At 41.3% G+C, this 26,708-nt stretch overlaps 1 protein-coding gene across 2 annotated transcripts; it reads left to right on the top strand.

Annotated features, from left to right (window-relative positions):
- Positions 1 to 16,968: 16,968 nt before the first annotated feature.
- Positions 16,969 to 26,470, top strand: sik1 (salt-inducible kinase 1). Of its 2 annotated transcripts, XM_026376362.2 has the most exons (14): positions 16,971 to 17,186; positions 17,764 to 17,967; positions 18,070 to 18,186; positions 20,833 to 20,896; positions 20,997 to 21,158; positions 21,699 to 21,823; positions 21,920 to 22,043; positions 22,146 to 22,366; positions 22,455 to 22,604; positions 22,695 to 22,805; positions 22,909 to 23,134; positions 23,225 to 23,479; positions 23,591 to 23,780; positions 23,896 to 26,470. In XM_026376362.2, exons 2-14 carry the CDS (start codon positions 17,815 to 17,817, stop codon positions 24,410 to 24,412), a joined length of 2,415 nt encoding a protein of 804 aa, XP_026232147.1. In that variant the 5' UTR covers positions 16,971 to 17,186; positions 17,764 to 17,814; the 3' UTR covers positions 24,413 to 26,470. The 2 variants fall into 2 exon arrangements, with proteins under 2 accessions (XP_026232146.1, XP_026232147.1); XM_026376361.1 differs by having other exon boundaries at positions 16,969 to 17,186; positions 17,764 to 18,186.
- The last annotated feature ends 238 nt before the right edge of the window (positions 26,471 to 26,708 follow it).

Genomic DNA, 26,708 nt, shown 5'->3' with positions numbered 1-26,708 from the left:
ACTGGTGCATATGTTCAATAGATTACAGCACATAGGGAACTGCACCTGTTTCCATCTATCATAAAAATGCAAGGCTACAGACATACTCCTCGAGGAGGGCATCGTAGTCACATAGTCACACACACCAGTGAGGTGCCCTCCAGGGAGAAGAAAGGCGATCATCAGGCTCAGCAGTGATGCAGTCTTTCTTCACACACTGGTGAAGGAGGGGGCTGGGTGGGTGCAGCTTTGGAGGTGACATCAGTTTCTTCTGACGCCAGCACAGCGCCAGCTCTTACACAGAGATTATAATTGATGGCTTTTCTATTTTTCTTCCTTACTCCCTTTATCTGTCTGATTACATGTTCATCTTTCCAGTGAGCTGGAGTGCCATGAAACATCGTTATGATATTCTTAAACATACATGCTTATTACTCCCCTTCTTTGTGTGAATACAGTATACAGTATTTGTTTGAGCCAATTAAATGCCAACATTTCTAAGGTTTAATACAAAGAAAAGCTTTTATGATTTTCTGTGTAGTTGTGTTGTCAGTCAAAAAAGAGACAGTATTTTGTGTATTATAATACAACAAATAAAAGCTGGTCATGAAGGTAGTATATAAATATAATAGTAACAATAATGGCTTTTAGCATTAAAGATGAGAAGTTAGGCACTCTAAAACTGGCACGACATTCATGGTCACAGAAGATGAACCCTTGTAATTCTGGCAAGTCCCTGAGTGTAGCACCACTGTGAGGCTGACATTTGTGCTTCACTCACAGACACACTTGCACTAATCTTTTCTAAAAACATAATGAAATCTTTTATAAGTGACACTTTCACTATTTCAGTACGTTATGCTGATGCATGTTAAGTTTCCAGAAATAAATCACATTAATGTCTACACACCTACACAAAAGGTGATTTTTACAACATATTCAGATCTCACACGTGCAGAAAACACACGTGCAGATTTACTTGCTGTTGCAAAATGCCAATAGTAGAGGACACATCTGTTGAAAATTATACGTACAGCAAGGAAAAACTCTAGTCAGATGGGTTTGCCATTTTGCATCTGTCTGATGAAATTACAAACCGTTTAATGTGAAGTGATGGTTAAAATGGTTAAAAAAAACTAAAACGATGAGAGTGATGAACAGCCTGAACACAGAGAGCATCGGCAAACAGGCATCACAACAGACATCATTTGTTAAAACAGTGGATGTGTGTAAATGTGAACACATTCATTAACAACTAGGGCAAATATTAAACAGCAGGACACTGTACAGCTGCAAGGAACACACACAGGGTTGGATCATTACTAACAAGTGTGGTCTGTGTACATACAATGAACCACAGTGTTGGACTTAAACTTGACATGTTTCTTCACTAGTGCCTTTCTGTTCTAGAAATTTACTTATTAAAAACTCTCGAGAAAAAATAAGCTGGTTTAGAGTGCCTCCGACAGTGTGAGTCAAAAAGGACTGGGAAACAGATGCATTGTTGGTTTTGGTCTTTTTTATGAGATTTGTTTTTTACAAGAGAAACCACCAGGCTTGAGAGTCCTCGTGTCATTTTACAGCCCACTTCATCCCATGTTAACGTTCTGTGTCCTATAAACCTCACGTGACACTGAACATTTACAAAGTGACTGTTTATGCTGTAACCACACAGTGCTGCTCACTTCATCCAGTGAGTTTGACCTAGTTAATATACAGCTTGTGCTTTTAGCCGGTTGAGGACACACACACACGTCTACAAATGTCAAAAACTCTGACAATAAACATAATGCACTATAGTACTGTCTGTTCTCTCCTGTTTCATGATTGTCTAGTCTGACATCAGTGAGAGCAAACAATGGCGACGTGTGAAGAACAGTTGATCCTGGACTTTTTCTCAATCATGGAAATCATCTGTGTGTCCTAATGCTTCAACCCTATACTGCTGCAGTACATTTTGTTTCATTTATTTATTTTTGGCATTTTTTTTTTTGTCAAGTTTCCACATATTTCAGAGTGGGAAGTTCAAATCCCAAACAGTAGACTCCACTCCACATGCTCCCTAATTAAAACAGTAAATGCCACTTTTGAGTGCAACCCAGTGATTTCACACCCTCACACACATTGCGCTTTCAGCTAGACACATGCAGGCTGAAGCAGCATAATCCCGTCCTAAACATGACATGACACCTGTTATAATCGCTCAGCCATTTACACTAAATGCCACGGAGGATTATAGCAGATGTCATGTCATGGATTATGGAAGATTTATGTATGTACGTGTATGAGTCGTTCCTCCTCTGTGGAAATACCTTGGGCAACTACTTTGATCTCATTTGTGTGCCTGTGTGTTGTGTGCGTGCATTGTGGAGCATATCAGCGTGTCCGCAAAAGCAAACACACAGCTCCTTGCAGTATTTTTCTTTCCCTGTCCTGCAGCCTGTCTGGCTGACTCTCATAGTACTGCAGGGGGAGGGATGAACCACAGCTGCTGTCTGACGTAAATGCAGCACAACCGCTCTGTTTGTGCGGTCACAGCCCCTCTGACAGCTCTAACCAGTTAATGGGTTACCTCACACTCCCTTCCTCTCCCCCACAGCTCAGTTCTGCAGTGTCGCTAAACCTTGTGATGGATGTTCGAGTCAAGCCTGGGCAGATGTTGAGAGCAATTGACAATCTGAATAGAAAACAGCAACAGACTATCGCCTCTCTCTAATGATGCCAGTTAAGGTTGCTGAGTGCACATAAGCTTGAAGATTTATGTGCACAAACAGCATGCATGATGTCAGGCTAATCCACCCTAGGAGCTCAACTAAAGACAGACTTTACCAGTGAGGTTCAGTTTACCCCTCATGACCAGTAACACTGATAGTTAAAAATGTAATTCTTTCAGATTATCCATGGTTTCAAGATTAACATAATATTCATAGAGCGTTGTTCTTCTTGAGACTTGTTTAGAAATAAAACCACAGAAGGCTGATGCACCCAAGACGTCATCACTGTAATAAGTGTTACATACTGTTATAATCTTCTTTCTTTGTGCAATGCAAAGGAGTTTTTTCTTGGACGATGCCCTCAAAGCTCACTACAAGGAAGACTCACAACAGTCTCCCTTTAAATATATGTTTCATATGTTATTGAAATCTTGCACTTTTGACCAGATCCTATTACCTTTCTGAGCCCCAGACTAATTTCTTTACTTGAATAAATTACTTCTCTCCAAAAATGTTTTAGTAGTCCATCTAAATCAAGTGTGTAAGTGCCACGAGTATTGTTCGTAAGAGTTTGATTGGGTGCACATATTATGAAGGGAAAAAAAAAAACTCAGTTACTCAATTTTCATTACATTTAGTAGAGTGCAAACCTGAACATTATTTTATATTCCATAATGCACCAACAAGGGACCTTAACATTGATAAATGCTCATGAATGATGCAAACATTGGGCAGAATTTTAGGAAAATGTCTGATAGTTCCTTGGGGGCTAATAATTTTGTCTTTAAACTGTAGCTGCAGACTGGTGTGACCAGTGCCCACACAGACCTCTGTCCACTTCGATATTAAAACCACCAGGTGAACTTAATAATAACAAGGACAGAACAAGAACAAATGTCAACCTTGGTTCATCCACACTGTTGCATACTGTAAATATACTAATAAATGTAAACAACAATGGAATGCTAAGGCAAAACTATGTAGTAAGAGATGAAGCCTTTGAAAACATCCTTGATGATGCAAATGCACTTTGATTACAAAATTAACCATAAAACAAACTCTGATTTAACTGCCTTGTTGACGTATTTCACCCCGCCCTTTGTCTCTACCAGCTTTGAAACCAGACCTGTGCCCTTGTTGTGAGGTCAGTGTTTATGCCACTTTATGATGCAGTTGAGCATAAATGCAAACCACAATCCCGCTGACTCATTTCACTGGAAGTTTCAACACGCCCAGCAGCACAACAATCCCACATTATCTGTGACCGTGAACACATTCCTTAACAAGGAGCTCTAGAACTGCAGTCTTCTGCAGATAATTGTAATGAGGTGTTTTTTTTTTTTTTTCTTTCTCAGGAAAAGCAACGACCCACAAGGAGAACTGTGATGGATTGGTGCTCTTAGAATGGGTATTGGATAGAAATGTGCAGGTGCAAGTGTGGTTTTTGACAAGGACTGTGTGTGTGCGTTTCCTGCTGTTTACTCACATGTTCTGTGCATATATGTGTCTTTTTAGCTCAAGGTGCTTGCACATTTGCAGAATAGCTTGACGTCTCCGCCTCTTTATAGATTGAAGGACCAGGCTGCTGGAAGAAAATTCAAATGCATACACAAAGACACGCCACTAGCAGTGATTAGTGCGCGATGATCTCGATGGCAGGCACAGTTCAGTTAAGGGGATTGTAAACGTGCCCCTGAGACTTTGACGCAGGCTGCTGACATCATTGCCTATACCTCCTTTTGACCAAGCAGTCTGATCACTACTCACTGACACAGAGGAAGAGGAAGGTGGAGGAGAGGGGGGAACAGGGACAGTGGGAATTATTCTTAAAGAAGAGGATTGATGTGATGGAGGAGAGATTACACTAACAATATTATAGCAGAACAAAATCAACAAACTGATGTGAACTAACTAAAACTGACAAATAATCATAGTATAGAGAAAGAAAATCATACTAATTTAAAACAAACCTGGCGGTGGCATTCACCTCCCACCAAGATATTTGTTCTGCCATTCCTGCAGGAAAGTCATTCCACTGATTCACTGATTCCACTCCAGAATATCATTAAGGCAGCGAAAATGTCATCATGCATCTGAAGTTAATTATACACAGACAGTATCACGCTAAGATAATAATATATGACCTATAGTGTAGGAGGATATCATAAAAAGTAAGTATGAAAGAAACTTTCCTAGAGAGCTGCATACACTGCTTATTATCAGGCTGTCGTCAGACAGGCTGCAGCTGAAGGTGGTGCCTAAAAGAGAAAGCAAAGTAAAATCATTAGAAATCTGTCTTAATGGTTTTTCACACAGAGAAATGTAGAGAAAACTATGCCGATTTAGAGTCTAGCAGCTCTCCTATTTCTGCAGCTAAAGATGCCATGGCAGGTGACTCCTCTAGCTGCTTTACTCTCTTGGATATTTGTTTTCGTTCCCTAAGTGGCTGACATTTACCGACAGCAGAGAAGGTAGTGGAAATAGATAAACTGAGGAAGAAAGAAGGGGTGTGGGAGGGTGAAAGGCGATGGAAACAAGAGTGGTCTTTGTGTGGCAGTTAATCTGAGGTTAATCATTAAAGTGAGCAGCGGGTGGTCTGGTGCTGGATGAAGAGAGCAGGTCGAGTTGGATGAGGAACAGAGAAGACCTGTGTCAAACTATCTCTTGTCTGCTTTTATCTCACAATGGCCATAGCAACAAAATCAAACACAATGCAAAACAGTCTGCAGCTCCAATGGTGGACTGCTGTGATTTTTCCTGTCAGCAGGTGTGTCTGACAGTACAATACACAGCTACAGCAGCGAATGTGCAAATTAACTGTAGCATTTTTCTCAGAAGACGAATGAAAAAACTGCCTGTGACATAATTCAAACTAAATTTTGCAACGCAGTCCCCAGAATGTGATTTTAAAAATATACTCTAGTTTCCCTACACAACATAAGAAAAACACGAAAGCAACTCTACATGTGCATTTGTATTTTTAGTTCATTGTTCCCTAGTTGTTCTGTGTAGCATGTGAAGTTTTGTACTCTAAATCAGCTGAATCCCCATGAGCACTGCAAAGAAAAATGAATTTTAAAAAACCTTATCTGGGACTGACTGATCCCACAGTCCTGCAGCTCCACAGGAAACTAGAGCGCATTTGTTTTGGATTTATTGTTCTGGTACATCAAATTCACTGAGGAACAAACAATATATTGTGCATTTACTCTGTGTGTGTGTGTGTGTGTGTGTGTGTGTGTGCATTCTCTCGCAGTGATCGCACAAGCCAAGCTATTTTCTGTAGAACAGATATGTGGCATTCAGCATTCCACCTGATCACTGGAGCATTTGTGCTGTCAATCACATGGAAAAACAATTCCTCCACTACCCTTTTCATATTTTCAGAGCATTAATAAAGCTCAGGGAATGTCACCATTCACCCAAAGTTAATTATACACAGAGTATCACTCTAAGATAATAACATTTGACTCATAGAGTGGATGAAGGAAACTTTCCTAGAGCGCGGCATACACTGCTTCTTATCAGGTTCAGTCAAGCACAACTTTATCTAAGCAATAGATCATTATGTTTTGTTTTTTTATACTTGTATCATGACAGTCGAACAAAGACCAAATGCTACTCTTTATCTCTGCTGGACTACACACGCTAGTCTGCATTAACAGATGCTGTATCAGAAATAAACTATATCAGGGACTGAATGAGCCTGTATGTGTATGTGTGTGTGTGTGTGTGTGTGTGTGTGTGTGTGTGTGTGTGTGTGTGTGTGTGTGTGTGTGTGTGTGTGTGTGTGTGTGCAGAAGATAAGAAAGAAGCTGGTGATGAAAGCTTTGTGCTGAGTCAGAGATACTGACTCCTTTTTCCTAAACTGCAAGTGTAAGTTTCATCAAACCAAAATATATATTATACATATAATTTTTTATAAATGTGTATATGATTAAGCTGTCAGTGTATATGATGCTATTGTGCATGTATATTATTTTATTTACATCTTAGCTGTAAACTGAACACAAATGAACTGTTCCTACTTAACTTCAGGAACAGACCACACTGGCTCATCCTAAAAAGCCATGAGGACTGACTTCACGACCCCACCTCCAGCTTTCCTTTTTTGGCTTTGGTACAGAAGAGGATCCTCTTCCCTCTCCCTGTTAGTGTGCAAGGTCTGTGCTCACATGGCCAGAGCAGGCGAACACACAGATGTCCTTTCTGCCTCTCAGACACCCTCCTTCCACCAGCTTATGTCTCTTAATCCACGCTTAGCTGTCCTTTTCTCTGGCAGACTTCTCTCAAACTCACCAGCAGCGAATCAAAAGCACATTACGTTTCTCTCAACCTGTTGCCAGTCTGCTCTGCACTAACAAGGAAACGATAAAGGCAGTGGTACAAATTAAGCAAAGAAAATAAGCAAATGAGTAAAGTGAGTTACGCTGCAACAAGTTTGGGGGAAATGGATGATCAGCAAATCAATTTAGATTAGCGCAGATATGCAGGAACAACATGAGCAAGAACAACTGATTGATGATACATCCTATTCCAAAGCTTATCAGTACCGGATGGTTGGTTTACTTCAACAAGCATCACCTTGTAAGTTGTTCTGAAGCCATATGTGTTTATAGTTATCTCCGCACTCCCTGCCTCTCTCTCTCTCTTCTGGTGAGTTAAGACCTGTTATCCGGCCTTAGGGGCCAGCTGAGAGACCATATGGACACTGAGCAACAAGATAAGGCACACAAGATGTAGCAACAGCTGGAGGGATAAAACTCGCAACTTTCTTTCCATCTGGACTCATTCAATGTCACTTCCAATTCTGAGGAGAGTTATCTCCTCAGTACGTACATTTCAATATGCCATAGAGAGAATGCCATGGTTTACAATGTGTACCAAAATGTGGCTATGTAGCTTTTAGCATATCTCAAGTCAAGGTATTTAATATCAGTCTGGTCCTGGATATTTATGATTTTTGGTTTAATACAGGAATCTCACTTCAGATGCATCATGTTAAGTTATATTTAAATAAACTTTCCTGGCTATTGTTACCTAATGGATGAGAACCCTGGTTTCTGGGGTCATGTAGTCCATCAACCCCAACCACCTCCTACTGACTATGTTGGGAGAAAAAAGCAACAGTCACTCAACATAATCCAGCCAGCAATCAAAGAGGCATAACAACATAATTGGGAAATTAAATTAGTAATATATAAATTGAATTTCTAGCCAACTGAGTTGCACCATGAGCTTGACATTTGTGGTTTCAAGCAAATTGTCTCAACAACTATTGGATGGATTGGCACAATATTTGGACAATTTAATAACTGAAATAACTGAGCTAAAGGAGAAATTTGAAATGCTATTCAGCATTCACTCAGGAGGGAGCTAAGACTAGGTTTCAGCCTGTTCAGCTGGTTCAGGCATTTTATTGGGATGAGTCTTGGGTTCCTTCCAAAAAATTTTCTTTTGTCTGGTATTTTAACCACATACCTCCCAAGTTTGACATTACCATCAAGCTCAGCTGTACTGTAGTAGAAGTAGTAGTTGTTCATCTCTTTATTCACTTCACCACTCTGCAGTTTAAGGGAAGCTTTGATGACTTTATTTATTTTATACATGATTTTAATCAGGTCCTGTCTTTCTGCTGATTTCAACTGTCCCATATATTAAATCCACTTCGTCGTGAGCAGCTCAATTCAGTAAATCCCCCGTTGGTTCGGTCTGTGTGTGTTTTTGTGACCATGTATATGTGTGTCTGTACTGTACTTGAAGTGTGTGTTTGTGTGTATGTGTGAGACAAAAGTGACCCAGACTTTTTTTTTTTAATAAAATTCATTCACTCTCTGTGTTTTTGGAGTGGTCAAATAAGAGCATTACATCACTAAATCACTACCAGAGGTGCATCATCCTGCTCCGCTCAGAGCTGACCTCTTTCTAATGTCCCTATTATGCCGTCTCTGTTTTTGTACTTACTCATCTCTTTTTGTTATGATCTCTTTTACTTCCTGTTGTGAGCCTACTCATTCTATTAAGCTGAGTCTATCCATCACTGTGCGCCATCTCCTTTTCATTTCATTCCCCTTGTCAAGCTTGCTATCACCTTTCTGGGTACCCCACATTCCCTACTCCTGCCACCCTCAGCCCAGGATAATAAGCTGATCTGTGGTATGACGCACATAGCTCCGTCTCCAGAGGGGGTTTTGCGCACACAAGCATTCATAAAGGCTCTGTGCAGATACAGTCAGTGGCCAGGTATTTACATCTTGAGATAACTGACACCACAGGATTACTGTATCAGCAGCTCTGCTGATAGTACAATACACTGTGCATTTTTTAGCAGAAAAGGCTTTTGTTACTGTTGTGAATAGTGATCATGACAGATTAAACAGACGAAAGCTCACTTTACATTATCGTGTGTCTTGAATAACTGTTAACTTTTAACCTTACAAACATTATAAAGACATATAATTATGAGGTAATGAGTTAGAAAACCATTCACGGTCCACTTGAGTTAGTGATACTGCAAATTTATAATTACAGTATCTTATTTTAAGCAAAAACAGCTGTCAGCAGGCAAAATTGAAGCAAAGCTGCCGTGACTATCTTCCATCCATCCATGAATTTTCTGCAACTTATCTAAAGTGAAGTTGCAGTGGAAGCAGATTCAGCAAGGGAGTCCTGATATCCCTCTCACCAGCATGAATCCCAAACCATTCCTAGACCAGCTGAGCAAAATGATCTCTTGATTTGGGGTCTGCTACAGGGTCCCCTTCCAGGTGGATGTACCTTCAATGGAAGGCACCCATGAAGCATGTAAAAAAAAATGCCCAAAAAACGTCAACTGGATGTTTAATACCTCTAAATATCCAAACTCTTTACCCTATGTGTAATGTCAAGCACAGCCGCCCTCCCATGGAAACTCATTTTGGCTGTGTGTGTTTGTGATCTCATTCTTTTGGTCACTACACAAAGCTTGTGGTCAGTGTTGGGATGAAAACTGACTGGCAAATTGAGAGTTCAGTTCTTGCTCCACAAGAGAACCATGACCTCAGTGTGGAAGGTGGTGACACTCATCCCAGCTGCTTCCCACTCGGCTTCAGTACAGTACAAGTACATGCTGAAGGTCACAGTGTGATGAAGAAAACAGAAACACATCATCTGCAAAAAGCAGAGGAGCGATTCTGAGGCCCTCAAACTGAACAGCATCTGTGAAAAGGGATAACTCTTATTTAAATTGTGTGACTGCAGTGCTATCAGTGGGGGTTACCATTTGGGAATGGTACTTCAGTGCTCCAAAGTTGGATTTATGAGAAGTTTTACTGTTCTTCTTCAACATTGTGTCAGTGCAGTTCTAGTCCTTCAGCTCATGATCCTTCCAAAGGGCTTGAGAGTCGTCAGTATTCATGCTAAAAAAACAGCATGATGCTCAGTTCTTCTATCTTTTCCCATTGTAGACTCAGATGGAAATTCATGACAAACACACGCAGCATATTCTTACAGTTTAATTTTACATCACTGTTTCAGATTTCTAAAACCTTGCGTGCAAACAAAGGAACCTGGCACTCAGCAATATGTTATTTTATAAGTCATCAGAAATCATCAATGAATCAAGATGAAAATATGGACACTTGATATAGCAGCTGATTAACAGAGAGCTTTTGTGCACTACTGTAATCTATGAATGATTTTGAGGGGGTGAGTGGTTGGGGTTGATGAGGACAGGGGAGTATGTGGGTGGGGTTGAATTTATCTGATTTGAGGGTCTAAGGACGGAGGGTGCTGCAGGCTGTAGAGATTGTGAAACCCTTGAGATAAATTTGTGATTGTTTATATTGATGTTGTCTGTGCTGTGTTTATTTTCATGTGTGAGTGTAAATGTTTATATTATTCACATTATTTCAGTATTTTCCACCTTTCTTGCACCTCTGGGATCAGTAGGACCTAACTACTGCTGCAAAAAAGCCTCCAAATGATTTTAGTACAATTTATTTATTACGTAGCAACACTGTGATTTTCTAATTAAACCAAGATGGAAAACATTCACGTTGGAACACCTCAAACTGTGACTTATTGTCACTGATAAGTATCATTTACACGAGAATTCAAACCACGAACCCTACAGTCTGTGAGAAATATGTGCGCATGTGTGAGTGAGAAGTCTCATCACTGAAATTGTTTGTTTGTGGAGGGCTGGTGCTGGACCTCCTGGATGATAGCTTGACGCACAAACTCACGAGGACAGCCCCCGCCTGCCAAAGTCAACAAGCGTAGACAGGCCAGTGTTAATTGCCTCAGAAGAATGGAACTCCTGTCCTCCACAAGACACAATGACACCAAGTGATCAAACAAAGACGCTTTTCACAGACTGTATGTTGCAAAAGCAAGGAGCAAAACAAATGGATAAATGGACTGTCGGTGAGTAGAACATCAGGCCAAGGCAGTCGGTCAAAACTGTGTACATACACAGCACATCATTTAAAATCATCACGAGCTGTTGAATATTTCACACATATACAGAAAGAATGAACTCATTTTAAACTCTGACATTAGATTAGAGTCATGTTTTAATCACAAGCTTTTAAAGATTGAGCAACTGTACTTTTCCCGTTAAAGTTCTCTTTCATATGCACAAATAGTCAAATGTCATATTTATAAAACAGGAAGTACTGCATCAGTACTTAACGTCAGACGTGAACTAAACTGCTTTAACTGCTTTAAGTCTGAGAGTCTATTGTTGGCTGATGTGTAGTGTATGTGTGCAGAGTGTAAGCTGCAGAATATGTATGTGGAGGTTTACATTACCAACAGAGACTCAACATGGATGCAGGAGCCAGCTACTAAAGTCCTTTGGAGAGAACAGAAGTGAACTGAGGGGAGAAAACAATCAGTGTAGCAACAGTCAGTGCAGTGAACCCAATCAATAAGTATATGTACATGTGCAGTATATCATAGTGTTATTCATGATGAGATGGAGAAAGAAAAAGGACCAGGAGCAATCAAGCTTATTGATAATTGGACAAGTAACTATAACTAACATAGTTCTAGAATAACAGGCACTAAGTCCTCTCACCTACCTGACCATTGTCAGTTATGTTCACAAAAAACTTAAAGTAAATTAAGGAGTTATAAAATAGGGGAAGTTGATGTTGCACTGTGTTGAATTTCTCTTTAGATGGGCCATGTTGTGAAGATAATACATCACCTTTGTGATGCAGTTTGCAGGCTTGTCAATTAGCAAATTTTGCACTCAGCCACTGAGAAACTGTTAATATAACTTTTAGACTCAAAAGTATTGTATGCACTCAGTCCAAAAACAAGATAATTTACAATGTCCGGGTGCTGATTGTGCATCAGGTTCTGCAGGTCAGTAATTAGACCCAGCAGGGAACCTCGTCTCTTTCTTTCCTTTTCCTCATCTGTTTCTTTCTCCATCAAATTTGAACAATTTCAGCAACATTGTAGGATGCAGGTTACCACAGGTTTAGTGTTTTGTCCATAAATAATTCTACATGTGGACAAGAGAAGCTGCTAACCGTGTGGCTTGCAGAAAACATCTACAGCAGTTATAGTATTTACCTTGCACATGTATATTTTATCAAACGTATTCAAGCATTACAAAAACATTAGCCTGCAACAAGATGAGTGTTCAGCCTGGGAAGAGTTGCAGGCTTTTTGGTATGACAAGGTCAGGTTCAGCAGATGTTTGTGTGAACACTCAGTATCACAGTTGGAGTCGGAAAGTGTGACACAGAGGTCACTGCTGTCGGCGGTGAGATGTCTTTGAGAGGAGAGTTTGCATAAAAGGTTAAGTCATACAAGAAAAATATAGAAGTAGAGATTCTGTACCTGAACAGATCAGTGTGAATGTGAACATTTCAGTTTTAGCATGTGTGATGTTTAACAGCGGCTCTCGGTCATAGCTGCAAATATCCTGTAGCTAAAAGAATGGGATTTGTTTTCTCCCTCTGTGTCAAGTCTAATCTTGTTTTGTAGACACATATCTCCCCCTTAAAGGTTTTTTTTAGTCTTGTGATCCTGACCTTGAAGTCCAGATAGACCTTGATATGTACTGTCTGAAAAAGAGCAGCCAGGGGGCATTTGAATTTAATTAAATCTAGTAGAAAGACATAATTACATGACACCAGATGAAGAGATGTGAATGTCTGATCTCCACTTCGAAGGAATTGCATCTGTGATTCTCTTTGAACACTGCATTCCTGCCATCATTGGTGTTTCAATTATGTAGACAGAAATTCATTCGAAAAGATACAGCCTAAATACCTCAGCATGTTTACTAGAGAAAACTGTCTGCTGGTGAAAAGCATGACTCATTACATCCTGACCTACACCCCCTGTCTTCTGTCAGTCCACACAGGAAAGTATGAATCTTCAAAATTTCAAAACAAATGTGATAAAATGAGGCTGAAATACCCCCTTTGGGTTGACCTTTGCACCCACGTGTGATAAAGGGACTGGCTCTGTGCCTCTGTTGTAACCAACTCGACGTGCCGTGAAACGTGATGAACAGTTGCTATCACAAACCGTTCAGCATGTGTTTCTGTGTGTGAACCAGAGAGAACGAAAGCGACAGCTAGGGAAGTTCAAATGCTATTTCCAGGAATGAGAAGTTGTGCATGTGAGACTGATTTGTATTGAATGTGGTTTGGCTCACGTTTAAGAAAGTCAGTGCATTTCTCATCTGTCCTCCAATTTTCTGTAGTTGTTCAGTTCTCAGAAGAAAAAAAATCATCACATTTTCTGCGTTGGGTGCGTTTTCTCATCATGAACTACCACCATCCTGTTGCCCAACATCAAAACTCTTATTGATCAAACTTGACAGAATTACAGAAGGAAATGCACTAAACTCTTTGACAAACCCAGAGTGAGTTACTTCTCATTTCTTCTCACAGCAAAGTGCACGAGCAATGTTCAGGAGCGGCTCATGAGCGATGATTAATGATGATTATGTAAATGTGTTCTCAGAGCAGGAACTGACACATGGATTTAACCTACTGAACATACTGTGCAAGTCTTTACATTGTCTCTGTCATTTGTTGTCTGTAGAAATGTTACTAAAGTATATTTATAGCATATAAATAGAGGAAATAATACAAAAAATGGAAACAAAAAGATCAAAGTGTAGAAGAAAATGATGCATGCAGCCACTGAGGATGCACGGAAAGTGACTGCAAACAAAAGCAATGAACGTTTTATTCCGGTTGGCAACCTCGAGAATGTGAAAAAAGTGGTTTCGCATCCTGTCTGATGTGCATTTTTCAGCAATTGCAAACATTTAGCTGAAACTAAACTTTTTTTTTTTAATATGTTGATTCAGCTATTGCATTAACTATAATGATTAATGACTAATCATCATGACTAATGGCTCCAAAATGTGTCTAGAAGGGTGAGTAAAGCTGTGCTAACTGAGATCCAGTATTAATCACAACATAAAAGACACACTGCTGATATAGCTCACAAGAGATTTGATAAGAAGCTTTTTATAAGGGTTTAACATTTTATTTTCTACTTAGAGTGGGTTTATGTGACATTTAAAAGCTCTCTTGATACAAAAAAAAGTTGAATTCACTACTTCTTATTTCATTACAGTGAGAACATTTACAGCTACAGACTTTAAACGGGCTGGAGTGAGCTGTAGCTTTGGTGGATGATGTGAGCAAATTCTAGATGAGGACCAAAGCAAACCAATGTACAATTATATCAACAGCAGATACTGTCACATAGTCTTGATAAATACAACCCCAGCACACCCTCAGAGAAAATCTTACACTGCACTGTTGCTGTCACTGTCAAGTGTCTCTTCATGCTGAGACAACTGGACCCAAGTAAATACAGTTTATTTAACTGTGTCTGCTTTGCCTACACTCAGGAAGTACAGCGACTGTAACATGCAGCAGAGGCAGATATTCAAATGGCACCAGGTAGCCACATTTGGTTATGAAAACAGTGAGAGGAGGAGCAGAGTGGGCTCTGTGGTTTTGTTGTAAGTGTGCATCAAAATATTGCGTGACCTTTCAGTTGACATATTTTGCATGCAGTTTGCATTCCTTTAACATTTCAGGCCACGGGACGGTAGAGTCTGTCTCCTTGCGGAGGCTGATGTGTGGTATTTGCACTCACCTGCGCTGACTTTTATTCTGTGCACGCTATGAAATGTGACAGTATGTCCACCCTCTGAAACATGTGATAGCTGTCGTCTTTTCTTTGGTTTCCATCAGGTCTCAGCCTCTCTGGTTACAGACAACACAGTTTAGTCATCTTTGTATAAAATGGATATTATGTCTCACCATAAATGCTTGATAATTAGGTTGAGTTTCCTTTTCTTATTTTTATTTCCTTTCTTTGTTTTGAATCGCTCACAGCAGAAACACACACAAACACTCCCCTTCAACTTGCACTCCCACACCAGTAAATATAACCTGTGCTCTCTGATATTATACTAATGGCCTGCACTGTGTTTTTCTCCTCACCCTGTCAAAATGGCACCTCCACAGAAAAATCTTCAATAAGCTTTAAGCCGCTGCTCAGTCTGAGAGATGAAGAGGAGGAGGCCATATAGTGCCCCCATCATTACAGAAAATCAGCAGTATGTAGTCACTAGTTTGGAGGCAGAAATGACAAGGACAGGTCGGACATCTGCCTGTGTGAAGTCATTCATTATTATTATTATGGTATCATATCTTCTTCCCTTACTGTTATAAAAACACAGCTTCAATTTGCACCCACATAATTAATTTTCTTGCAATACGTCATGTGTCCACGTGTCATTCTGGTCCTCGTGCAGCTCTTTCCTCATACTTTGTTGACACTCACATCGTTCCTGTTCTCCCTGTCAGTCTTGTCTTTTCTTGTCTGCCTGAAACTGCTGCGCTGCCTCTGTGTTTGTTCACTCCTCTAATCAACTTTATTATATCCTATCCTATTTTACCTCAACAACATAGTTGGGGACACAAAGGATGTATGCACGGTAGAAACCTAATAGAATTAAAATAATAGAGTAACATCATATATTAAATATTAATTGAAGTGGAGGAAGTCAAGACATACTCAAAAAAATAAAAAAGGTAAAAAGTAACTGGAAGATGTCACAGTCTTGATTTAGTAACGTTCACCCACTACTCCACGCTGCTCAATTCAAGTTCTCAGATATTTTTAAGCTGTACTTGCACACGCACGTTTAAAATCTGCCCACAGATTTTCAGTGAAGTCAGACTGCGTGATGTCTAAAACAGCCTCTTTAGTCCTTAACCCACTGCACGACATCTGCATCCAGAATTTACTGACACTTATTGGAATTTCACTCTTCTCCCTGCTCAGCGTCCCCTGTGGTGCAGGCTGACACACAAAGCAGAATATACAACCTGTGAAGGGAGGGACTGCTAAATAATGACATGACCCAGGAATTGAATAGAATAGAACAGAATAGAATAGAATAGAATAGAACAGAATAGAATAGAATAGAATAGAATAGAATAGAATAGAATAGAACAGAACAGAACAGAATAGAATAGAATAGAACAGAATAGAATAGAATAGAACAGAATAGAATAGAACAGAATAGAATAGAACAGAATAGAACAGAATAGAATAGAATAGAATAGAATAGAATAGAACAGAACAGAATAGAATAGAATAGAACAGAATAGAATAGAATAGAACAGAATAGAATAGAACAGAATAGAATAGAACAGAATAGAATAGAACAGAATAGAATAGAACAGAATAGAATAGAACAGAATAGAATAGAATAGAATAGAATAGAATAGAACAGAATAGAATAGAACAGAATAGAATAGAACAGAACAGAATAGAACAGAATAGAATGAAGGTGATTTAATACACAGTCAAGTCTGTGTTCGTTTTTTGAAAGTCTTAATATTATTCAACCCTGAATCCAGGTGAATAGAAGGCTCTCGGCTCGGGGAACAGTAGAAACTGTCTCTATTTCAGTAGAAACTTCGCCACCAGTTGCTTTCTCTTTCTTTTCGCGCAGCCCGCGAGGCAACGGCCCGGCACAGGGAAACATCACGTGGTGGCACATCTCCGCGACTGACGTCATCGTCCCCATCTCCAAGCAACGCCTCCATCAGCACTCGCGTCACCGTGCGCCCGAGCCGCGCTGTTGCCCGGCAACCCGTTCCTTGCGCTCGAGCCCGGCCTTGCCTTGCACCCGGCTCGGAGCTCTGACGCGGGTGTGACGTAAATAAGGTGGATATCAATTTGTTATGGCGGAGGGGGGGGGAGAGAGAGAGAGGAGGTGGAGGAGGAGGAGGAGTTCCCCGTATGAGGGCTGCATTCCGGCGGAGCGCACAGCCCCAGACCCGGGCCGAGACACCAGTGTGAATGAGAAGGTGAAGAGAAAGTGGCTCCGCGGGTTTTCAGGGTTTCTTCCTCCGGGTCGTGTTGGTCCCCGCTCCGCCTGTGGAATGGTTTCCAGTCCCTGTCTGAACTGCCAGAGAAGGAGCTTTATGTCCACTTTTTAAGGTAAAACTCGACTTTTAACTCTTATTTTACATTTTATATAAACAGTAATTCGTCATTTTCTAACTCACTCCAAAGAGAGTTTACGCTTTAGTTGTTTTTTTTTTTTTTTTGTTTTTGTTTTATTCTTGTCATCGGTTTTACTTTCAATTTAAACCTTTTAAAGAAGTACCTGCATTTTGTGACCGTATAGTGTCCTCAGCTTCGACACATAAAGAAAATCTATTCAGACAATTTTAAGCCTTTATTTAACTTTTCGTGTTTCTATTACACTTGAATTTATTTTCGATATCACTGTGAAAACTAGTCTGGAAACACTTCACTCACTTCGGGCTGATCCTGTACTTTCCCTACTACAGTCATTAGTTGGACACGAGTTTCTCCACAGCTGCACCACAGACACTACACGATACTAAAAGTAGCTTAGAGATCCTACACACTTTATTTACCTACAAGTTCATTTCCTCAACAGCATTTACCATATGAATACATTAAAAATCTTAACCTACATCTGTGCTTTTTACAGCAAAAAGTAGGGCAATAAATTATACAGCATATAACTCTGTCTCTGCCTCTGCAGGTACAAGCCTTTATATATCCCAGCGCTGTAACTCCAGACTGTTGGTGCACTATGGTGATCATGACAGAGAACAGCCGGGGGGCTCAGTCCAATCCTGCCCAGGGAAGGCCACTGCAGGTCGGCTTCTATGAGATCATCCGCACCCTGGGGAAAGGAAACTTTGCTGTGGTGAAGCTGGCGAAACACAAAGTCACCAAAACACAGGTCAGCAGCTCTTCTACAGTAATTGTGCATTTGTATTTACAGTTATCTGAAGATGCAAAACCTGTAATTATTTTGTTTTTTATTTGCATTTTTTTTTTTCAGGTGGCCATAAAGATTATTGATAAAACCAGGCTGAACCCCCCCAACCTGGAGAAAATATACAGAGAAGTGCAGATTATGAAGCTGCTAAACCACCCCCATATCATCAAACTGTACCAGGTGTGTATTATCTTTCATCTTCCTGCAGCGTTGCTGTCTGACGTGCATGTGTTTGTGTGAGTGCAGAAGGGTGTGTGCAACGGAGGACTGTGTTATTGAACCTGTGTTACATCGTCACTGTCACCAGACACTTGCTGTGTCGCCCGCTCTGTGACGGCTCCATGTGCAGGGAACCAGTTTGAAAGCATAAATGAATCTGGGGGCAGGATGCAATGGAGTGAAAAGCTTTTCAAAGTGGGGGCATATCTATTTCTCTCAAAAACAATGCCGTGCTGCAGAGCATTGTGCCTCGTTATTGTATAAATGTGGATGCAGCAGTGCTATTACGTGCGGCAGAAATAAGGGGCATTTGTTATCTAAGTGGTTTGTAGCAGCTTGTGAGCTGCAGACACTCAGGGCACATCGAATAATAAGTACAGCACAGCAGCATTAGTGCAATCCCTTTTGACCTCTCTCTGTGCGTTTGTGTGTATCTGCATGTGTGCATGTTACAAAAGCGAGAGGAAGAGGCATTTAAAGAACAATCACGGGGACCAGTCAGTGCTTGGAACAATGCTTTTCTAAGATGTGTTCAGTTATATAATGGTACAAGCGAGTGCAGAGAACTGGGAAACTGAACCGTCAGGAGAGGGCTGGCTGGAGAGGTGTCCACGAGTCTGAATGCTAAGCCCAATTAGCGTCTGTTAAAGCCAAGTGCAATGTGTCTGTGCATCACGTGAAGGCAACCCCACAAAGCACTGCTTTACTCCTAATCAAATTGAAGACTTAGTGGAAAGAATCCGCTTTTTCCTCCTTAGCCGGCCTTGCAGACGCCTTGGCACGCGTCTGGCAACCAGCACACAAACACACACCTACGCAAACAAACATACAATGCCCTTTCTTTCTCTTTTACTCTGGAGTTTTTTGGCCTTTTGTTTCGCTCTGTATTGTTTTGCTAGTTCTTGAGGATTACTTCATGTCCTGTTTTAAGCAGCTGACAAGGGGCATACTGTGATACTGTGGCTGGACTGTAATAAAGATATAATTAGGGGGTCAAATAAGTTGAAAGAAATATTGATTCAGTAATGCAATAATGCAATGTTAATGTAAAAACAAATGTTTAAAATATATTACAAATTTATGATAAGCAAACTCACCCTAGCCCAGCTCTATAGATCTGAATATACAGATGTTGAATGAGTTAAAGGTAATCATGTTTCATGCATTCTTCAGACAAGTGTGTAGAATATGCAGTTCAAAGAAACATCATGCATCTTTTATCTCTGTGCTCCCGAGTGTTCTGAGGTAATAGTAGTCAGATGCTTAGTACTTGATACTGGTGATCAACCTTTTTACCCTTTTTCCTGTACAAAGGGATGATGGTGGCATAAGACCGTCTTGTGATCTTAAGGCTTTACTTCTTCATAGTCTCAGCTTCACTTCTGAGAACAAAATGTGTTTTTTCTCTATAGTCAACAATCATCAAACTCTCCCTTTCTCTCTTTGACCTCGTGTCAGTCAATGCATTTCCACCACAGTGGAGCAGTTTGCACAAACTCTGCAGCTCTGCTTGTCTGTGAAGCCAAATACACATGTTCTAAATTGAACATGTGTATTTGAAATTCTAGTTTAACAATTGACGCTCACAGCATCTAAAATATTTCCAGCCACATTTTCCATTTCTAAAATACATGGGCTCTTGGGCTTTAATATTTAGGTCAGTGTAAACATCACCTGAAAGATACTTTGGCTGCAAAGAGATATAAAGGGTTTTTAATCTACCTTCTGTGGAGGGGGAAGGGTTTTGATGTGTCGGCTCTTCAGAGTTGTGACGTCAGCTGCACCTCGAGGTGACTGAGCTCCAGAGAGCTGTCTTATCGTGCAGATTAGGACTACTCCCTGCTTGGAGGCACCTGTGAATTGAATCATTTTTTGCCTGGTTTTCCAAAGGGGCTGGTGGGTGTAAAGCCACTTCACTGTTTTGTGACATTTAATTCACAGTTGGTCTCCAGCATTACCCTGACAGGGCTTTGTCATCTAGTGTAACTTGCTTTGTTGGGCAACCTTTTAGCTCAGCCGCTGAGAGCTCTCCTGGGAAATGAAAGCTTTCTATGAGCTCCGGGAAAGAACCGGGAATTGCGTCTTTCCAGCCGGCGCAGTTTGCTTGGTTATGACTGATTGCACTTCTGGTGTTTTTGATACACTAGACAGAACACATGTGAACAGCTCATGAGAATCTGTTCCTCTGTTTCTAAGAAATTGAAAGATGGGGGGTAGCTTGAAATTCAACACTGGTGTGTGTTGCCAACTAGTGACAGCCTCAGGGAAATTGTCTGTGTCTGTGAATGTTATACATTTCCCTATTGGTTTGTGTTCATGTGTTTTGTTGGATTTTTAAAAATGATAAAAATGTTGTCACTGAGGGCTAGCTTATCCAAAAGCACATATCATGGAAAACCAGGGTGTTGGTGTTCTGTGCAAGTGGAACAAGTATATGGAGAAGTATGAGAAGGGGATTTTTGTGGTTAGAAAATGTCTCATACTCAGAATTGCCACGAGCAGGCTTCCCTGGAGAACTTGGAACAACTTTTGCTCAACTGTAATGTATTCTTCGTTATCCATCGGCTCCTTGTGACAGTATTTCTTTCTTTTTGTCACATTTTTTAGGTCATGGAGACCAAAGACATGCTGTACATCGTGACAGAGTATGCAAAGAATGGAGAGATGTTTGGTGAGTTCAGCTTTCACTCCTAAACCGCTAAATATGTTGATTCTCACAGCGCTTCTGTCTCATATATTGACCTGCACTAAAATATCCTCTCTCCCTACAGACTACCTGACCTCAAATGGCCGAATGAGTGAAGATGAGGCACGAAAAAAGTTCTGGCAGATTCTTACAGCAGTGGACTACTGCCATCGACACCACATCGTTCACCGTGACCTAAAAACTGAGAACCTGTTGCTGGATGCCAACATGAATATCAAACTGGCTGGTGGGTCACGTAACATTTACGGATACCATGATTACTGATTTAGTGGCAGAAAGATACTGTATGATGTCAGATAGACGGATGTTCATTAAAAACCAATGCTTTGAATGTGACACTGTCCTGTTGTTAGTACAATATTTGCCTGAAGGAAATACTCACTGCTTTGTGATTCCTAAACTATCTTAATTAAATCATCTTTGTGCTGTCTGTGCTAATTAAGTATGAATAATTCACTCATTTTACCAAAACTAATATCAACGAGAGAAAATGACTCACTAGCACACAACCAGTCTCTTGCATAAACAAAAAGAAAAGTCTCAGAGCAAAGACAACTGGTCTTTTTGTGTAACATTAGCACGATATGATCTGGTCGATGAATATCTTCAAACATCCTGATGACAAATTACTTCAGGCGCTGTGGCTGGAAGAAGGCATCATACTGTATCTGCCTTTCATTGCCTTAAGCTCCTTATGATAGAATGTCGAGAAAACAAACTAGTTCGAACAAGAAAATCACTGTGCATCTCCATCTGTGTCTTGCAGACTTTGGATTTGGAAACTTCTACAATGCAGGGGAGCCTCTGTCTACATGGTGTGGCAGCCCACCTTATGCTGCCCCTGAAGTGTTTGAAGGGAAAGAGTATGAGGGTCCTCAGTTGGACATTTGGGTAAGCAGGGAAAATACAGACAGGTCGATTCAAAGAGCATTAACGTTATAAAACTGTTGCTAACGCATCGCTTTCTTTTTGGTACTTTCCCCTCAGAGCCTTGGTGTTGTGCTGTATGTTCTCGTCTGCGGCTCTCTTCCATTTGATGGACCCAGCCTTCCTGCACTCAGGCAGAGAGTTACAGAAGGCCGATTCAGAATCCCATTCTTCATGTCCCAAGGTATTCATTATCCTGACAGCTGAAAAAGAAATTACGGCTGATTACTAGTTTCATTTAAATGCAAAACACTTCCAAGACTCACTCTTTGTTCTCATTCTCCAGACTGTGAAAACTTGATCCGTAAGATGCTAGTGGTGGACCCAGCCAAGAGGATCACCGTGGCCCAGATCAAGCAGCACCGCTGGATGCTGGCAGACCCAACAGCCGCTCACCAGACCCTCTGCCACTCCCTGACAGAGTACAACTCAAACCTGGGAGACTACAGTGAACCTGTGCTGGGCATCATGAACACACTGGGAATCGATCGCCAAAGGACTATTGAGGTGACTGATATGTCCAAAAACTTCATTTGGAACCAGTGAAATTAAACTAAGTGGCTAAATATTAACTGTCTTCTGTCTTTTTCCATAGTCTCTGCAGAGCAGCAGCTACAATCACTTCTCTGCTATCTACTACCTGCTGCTGGAAAGAGTCAGAGAGCATCGCACCCAACAGCTGAGCCGCCAGTGTGGAACCTGGAGCCAGAGACCCAGAGGCACCACTGACTCCACCTGCCCAAATGTGCGTACCCCAACCCTGTATATGCAAACTATTCTGGACCCAGTCTGCATCTTGAAGTCTATAACATTGTATGCTTTCTGATTTCTCTAGGTAATTATGGAGTCCACCGACAGCTTTAGAACCACAACATTTCCAGTTCCAGCCAAAAGCACTACTCCTGTCTACTCAGAGATGGAGTGTGATCAAGGTGGATTGTTCCAGGTAAACACAAAAAACGACATGCATTCAGCTGCTTAAGAGCTTAGAAACCGCAATCCATGTGATTGTCAATCAGTGACTAACAGTCTGCCTCCTTCTGTTTCAGCGTGTGGTGTTTCCAGTGGAGGCCAGCCTCAACAGATTGCTCTGGAATCGCTCCATTTCACCCAACAGCCTGCTGGAGACGAGCATCAGTGAAGAGGTGCGACCCAGAGACCTGGAAGAGGAGGAGGCGACACAGACTCTCGGGCCCCTTCTCCCTCCTACCACCACCTCCCGCAGACACACTTTGGCTGAAGTGTCCGCCCGTTTTCACCAGTGTAACCCCCCATGTAAGTATGACAAACATATATAAACAGTATATACAGTAAACACCGTCAGCTCTACAGAATCTTAATTTTTTTCCCTTCGTGTTTCTGTAGGTATAGTTGTCAGTCCCTCTGATGGTGCCTCCTCTGACAGCTGTCTGAAGTCTTCATCCAGTCCTGCCCCCGCGTTGCAGGCCGCTATGGGTGAGATGTCAACGCTTCTGGCCTCTGGGGCTGAAGGTGGAGCTCTGCTGCCTACTGGAGCTCCTCTAGCCCTCTCCTCACACCTCCTTCCCCAGGCACAAGGCAGCCTACCCCCCGCCAGCTTCCAGGAGGGCCGTAGAGCCTCTGACACCTCCCTCACACAAGGTACAGGAATCAAGAACTCACTCTGTAACCTGATTTCCATCTTTCTCACATCTGTGTCACGTTATACGATCAAAGGACTATTGTGTAACACTTTCCCATGTCTTTCTGCAGGCCTCAAAGCTTTCCGCCAGCAGCTGAGGAAAAACACACGCACCAAAGGGCTACTGGGATTAAATAAGATCAAGGGTCTGACGAGGCAGGTTATTCCTCCACCCTCCTGTAACCGCGGCAGCCGGGGGTCACTGGGCCCTGCCCTCTCTGAGCACCGCAGCATGCTGGAGGAGGTGTTGCACCAGCAGAGGTGAGACATGCTTTTAGATGAATACACACTATTATTAAACTCAACATATGAAGCTCGGAAATCGTCAGACTTTGAAAACCCTCTGCAGAGTCTGATCCTTTTCTCTATTTTCCAGGATGCTGCAGATCCAGCACCAGCCCCAGCCTCAGGTCAAAGCTGCTCCGACAGGACCTACCCAGAATCCCTTGCTCTTTCTGACCCAGCAACAGTCATCCTCTCCTCCACCTACTACAGTTTTTGCTTCCTCCTCCATCTTTGACACTCCCACTCCCTCTGCCCTTCCTCCTCAACAAGCTTCAGTGGGTCTACAACACAGCCCCTGGCAACAAACCCTCGAGACTTCCTCATCCGGTTCCTCCTCATCCTCCTCATCCTGCTACGCCTCATCTCTGTCTCCCGTAGCCTCTGCTGCTTACCTTCTCGAGGCTCATCTGCACATCAGTCAGCAACCCCACCCTCTCCCCAGCTCCAGCCTTCAGCAGCAGCCTCAGTCTGCAACACAAGGCACCTTCCCCATCCTGTCTAAACCAACAGTGTGGAGCATAGGCACGTCCTCCAGTACAGAGCCTGACATGCAGGAGTTAGGTTTGTCTGGGCAGAAGCAGCTCAGCAGCTGTGTGATGGTGAAGTAAAGCATCAGCCATCAAGACCAACGATTGTTCTCTCTGTGGAAGATGCTTAGAGCAAAAATGACTTGATTTTGAGCCCCGAAGAAAAGAAAGCAGAAGTAAAGAGAACGAACAAACAGCTGATGCAAACAACAAATTTACACTTTATTTTACAACATGGGGTCCACATGTGCCACACACATGTGTATAGTGTGTGTATGCTTTTGATATCATATAAGCTAAAGACTAAGCAATAACCAAACTCTGGATGAGGTGTAAAATCGGTATCAGACAGCCAGAGAAGCAATAAAAGACTGAAAGAGTCTCATCCAGCTCCCTAATGGACTCACTTGAATGAGAGCTGACGTTAGCTGATAGAGATAAGTCTCAAATGTTTTTAATGCTAAGTTGTTGTTTGTTGTTTTTTTCACTGTTTGAAAACAGGAAGGCTCCATCTTCCCTATTCTTTTTTTAGTCATCTTTTGTGTAATTTCCTGTTCTCATTGTTTTTCACTTGACTGGACAGAAGACCAAAATAATTTCTGTTTTCCCCTTTTTCCCGCCTTTCTAAAGAGACATTTCTCTGTAGCAGTGCAATGAACATGCAGTATAGTGCCCTAAGCTCACAAACGTTCACTAAGGAAGTTGATTTTAGTTCGTACTGAAACTGTGATTTTTTTTTTTTTCTGTGCAAGATTATTATAGCTACGCAAGTGCTGCTTTTACCTCAAGCTGCAAAAAGACTGCTACATCCTCACCAGCCGAAACAAAGAGAGTGTCTCACTGATTGAGCAAAGCACAACAGGTACATCAGTCAGCTTGGTAGCACCTTACATACAGTATGTGGATGCATCGTTTCGTATTCCCTTCCTTTGAGCACCTTCTAGTTAGAAGCTTTTACTACCTCCTCAGGCAAGAATTTGGAATCAAAAAAAGCTGTAAAACCTTGTCAGTCCCAGGCGATCAGAGGAGGGACATTTTTCATGTGGACAGAACAAAGACTATGGGAATAGTGCAATATTTCACATTGAAATACAAAGGAAAGCTGAGGCTCTTCATAGGATGGTCGAAATGTACATGCATATTTGCCTGAGGCTTTTGTTTTTACTTTGAATTTGTCTGTTTGTCCTTGCTGTGCTGGCTAGCTGACTAGAACAGGTACTAGTTCTGTAACATAATAACATGATACTGTAGAAGTTGAGAGCAAAGACTGAAGGCATTTCAAAATGCTGTATCTTCACACAGCATGTTCGCAGATCTTTAACTGAAAAGAAAATTTTGGGTTTTACCAAAGAGTGAATAGCACAAGAGATGGGTGATCTATCACAGATACACTACTGACTTTTCACTTTGAATGCTGTCTCTAAATGTAGCATGGTGGTTACCTGGTATTTTCACATGATCTTCTTAGCTTTTGCTCTGAGAAAAACTTCAGCTGCCACCAAATGCTACACGTGTTGTTAACATCTCTAGCTGTTACTATTAGGACCGTGGTGGTATTCATTTTGTACTTTTCTAGTAAAGAAGAAAAAAAATCAGAATATAGCAATACCATGTTGTGCTGGAAGTCGAACGTTCTTCAGTGGCTAGAAATAGGTAGTAAATGACCTGCAACAAGCTGATTTATTTGTATAGCTGATTTGTTAGAAGCTGCAAGAATATTGCAGGAAGATAGTTAATTCTCTCATATGTGTGAAACATCGTGTAGAGGTGCAGTGTTTCTCCAGTCCCAGTTCTACATTGGAAACATGCAGTGTTAATATCCCAACAATTTTAGTTGATTACACTCATTACCAACACTTGTGCCTTTGTCCAAACCCAAGATCAGAGTTCTCCATCTCCGATCTCTACACTGAAGAAATAATGGATGGCTCCATTGCTAGCTATTCCTTCAGAAGCCCCTTTTGATATCTTCTTTGACCTTGCAACTTGCTGTGCAAACAGAGACAAGCACTTTATTCACATTTCTTATTACCAATGTTTTTGTTTCTCATGATGGTAAAAAAAAAATAGAAACACTAAGACTCTTGATGCAAATCTGAAAGATGACCCTTTTTGATAAACTTTGGATAATAAGAAGTATTTCATGTTTTTTTCTTTGTTATTCTTTGTCATTTGTTACTTGACTGTGTGAGCACGTGCATGTCGGTGTGTGATTGTGTGTCTGTGTATGTCTCTGTGTGTGTCAAGGTGTGTGTGCGTGTAAGGAAAGGAACAAAAAGAGAAAGCAGAGGAAAGAGAGTGTTTGTTCAAGAAGGATTGTTTATTTATGTGGCTATTTATTTAAATAAAGTTCACTTCTTCAACTGGCTGTGGCTTG

This window comes from Anabas testudineus, chromosome 21, assembly GCF_900324465.2.
Source record: "Anabas testudineus chromosome 21, fAnaTes1.2, whole genome shotgun sequence".
Taxonomy (NCBI): Eukaryota; Metazoa; Chordata; class Actinopteri; order Anabantiformes; family Anabantidae; genus Anabas; species Anabas testudineus.
This window is presented reverse-complemented; position numbering and strand designations above follow the sequence as displayed.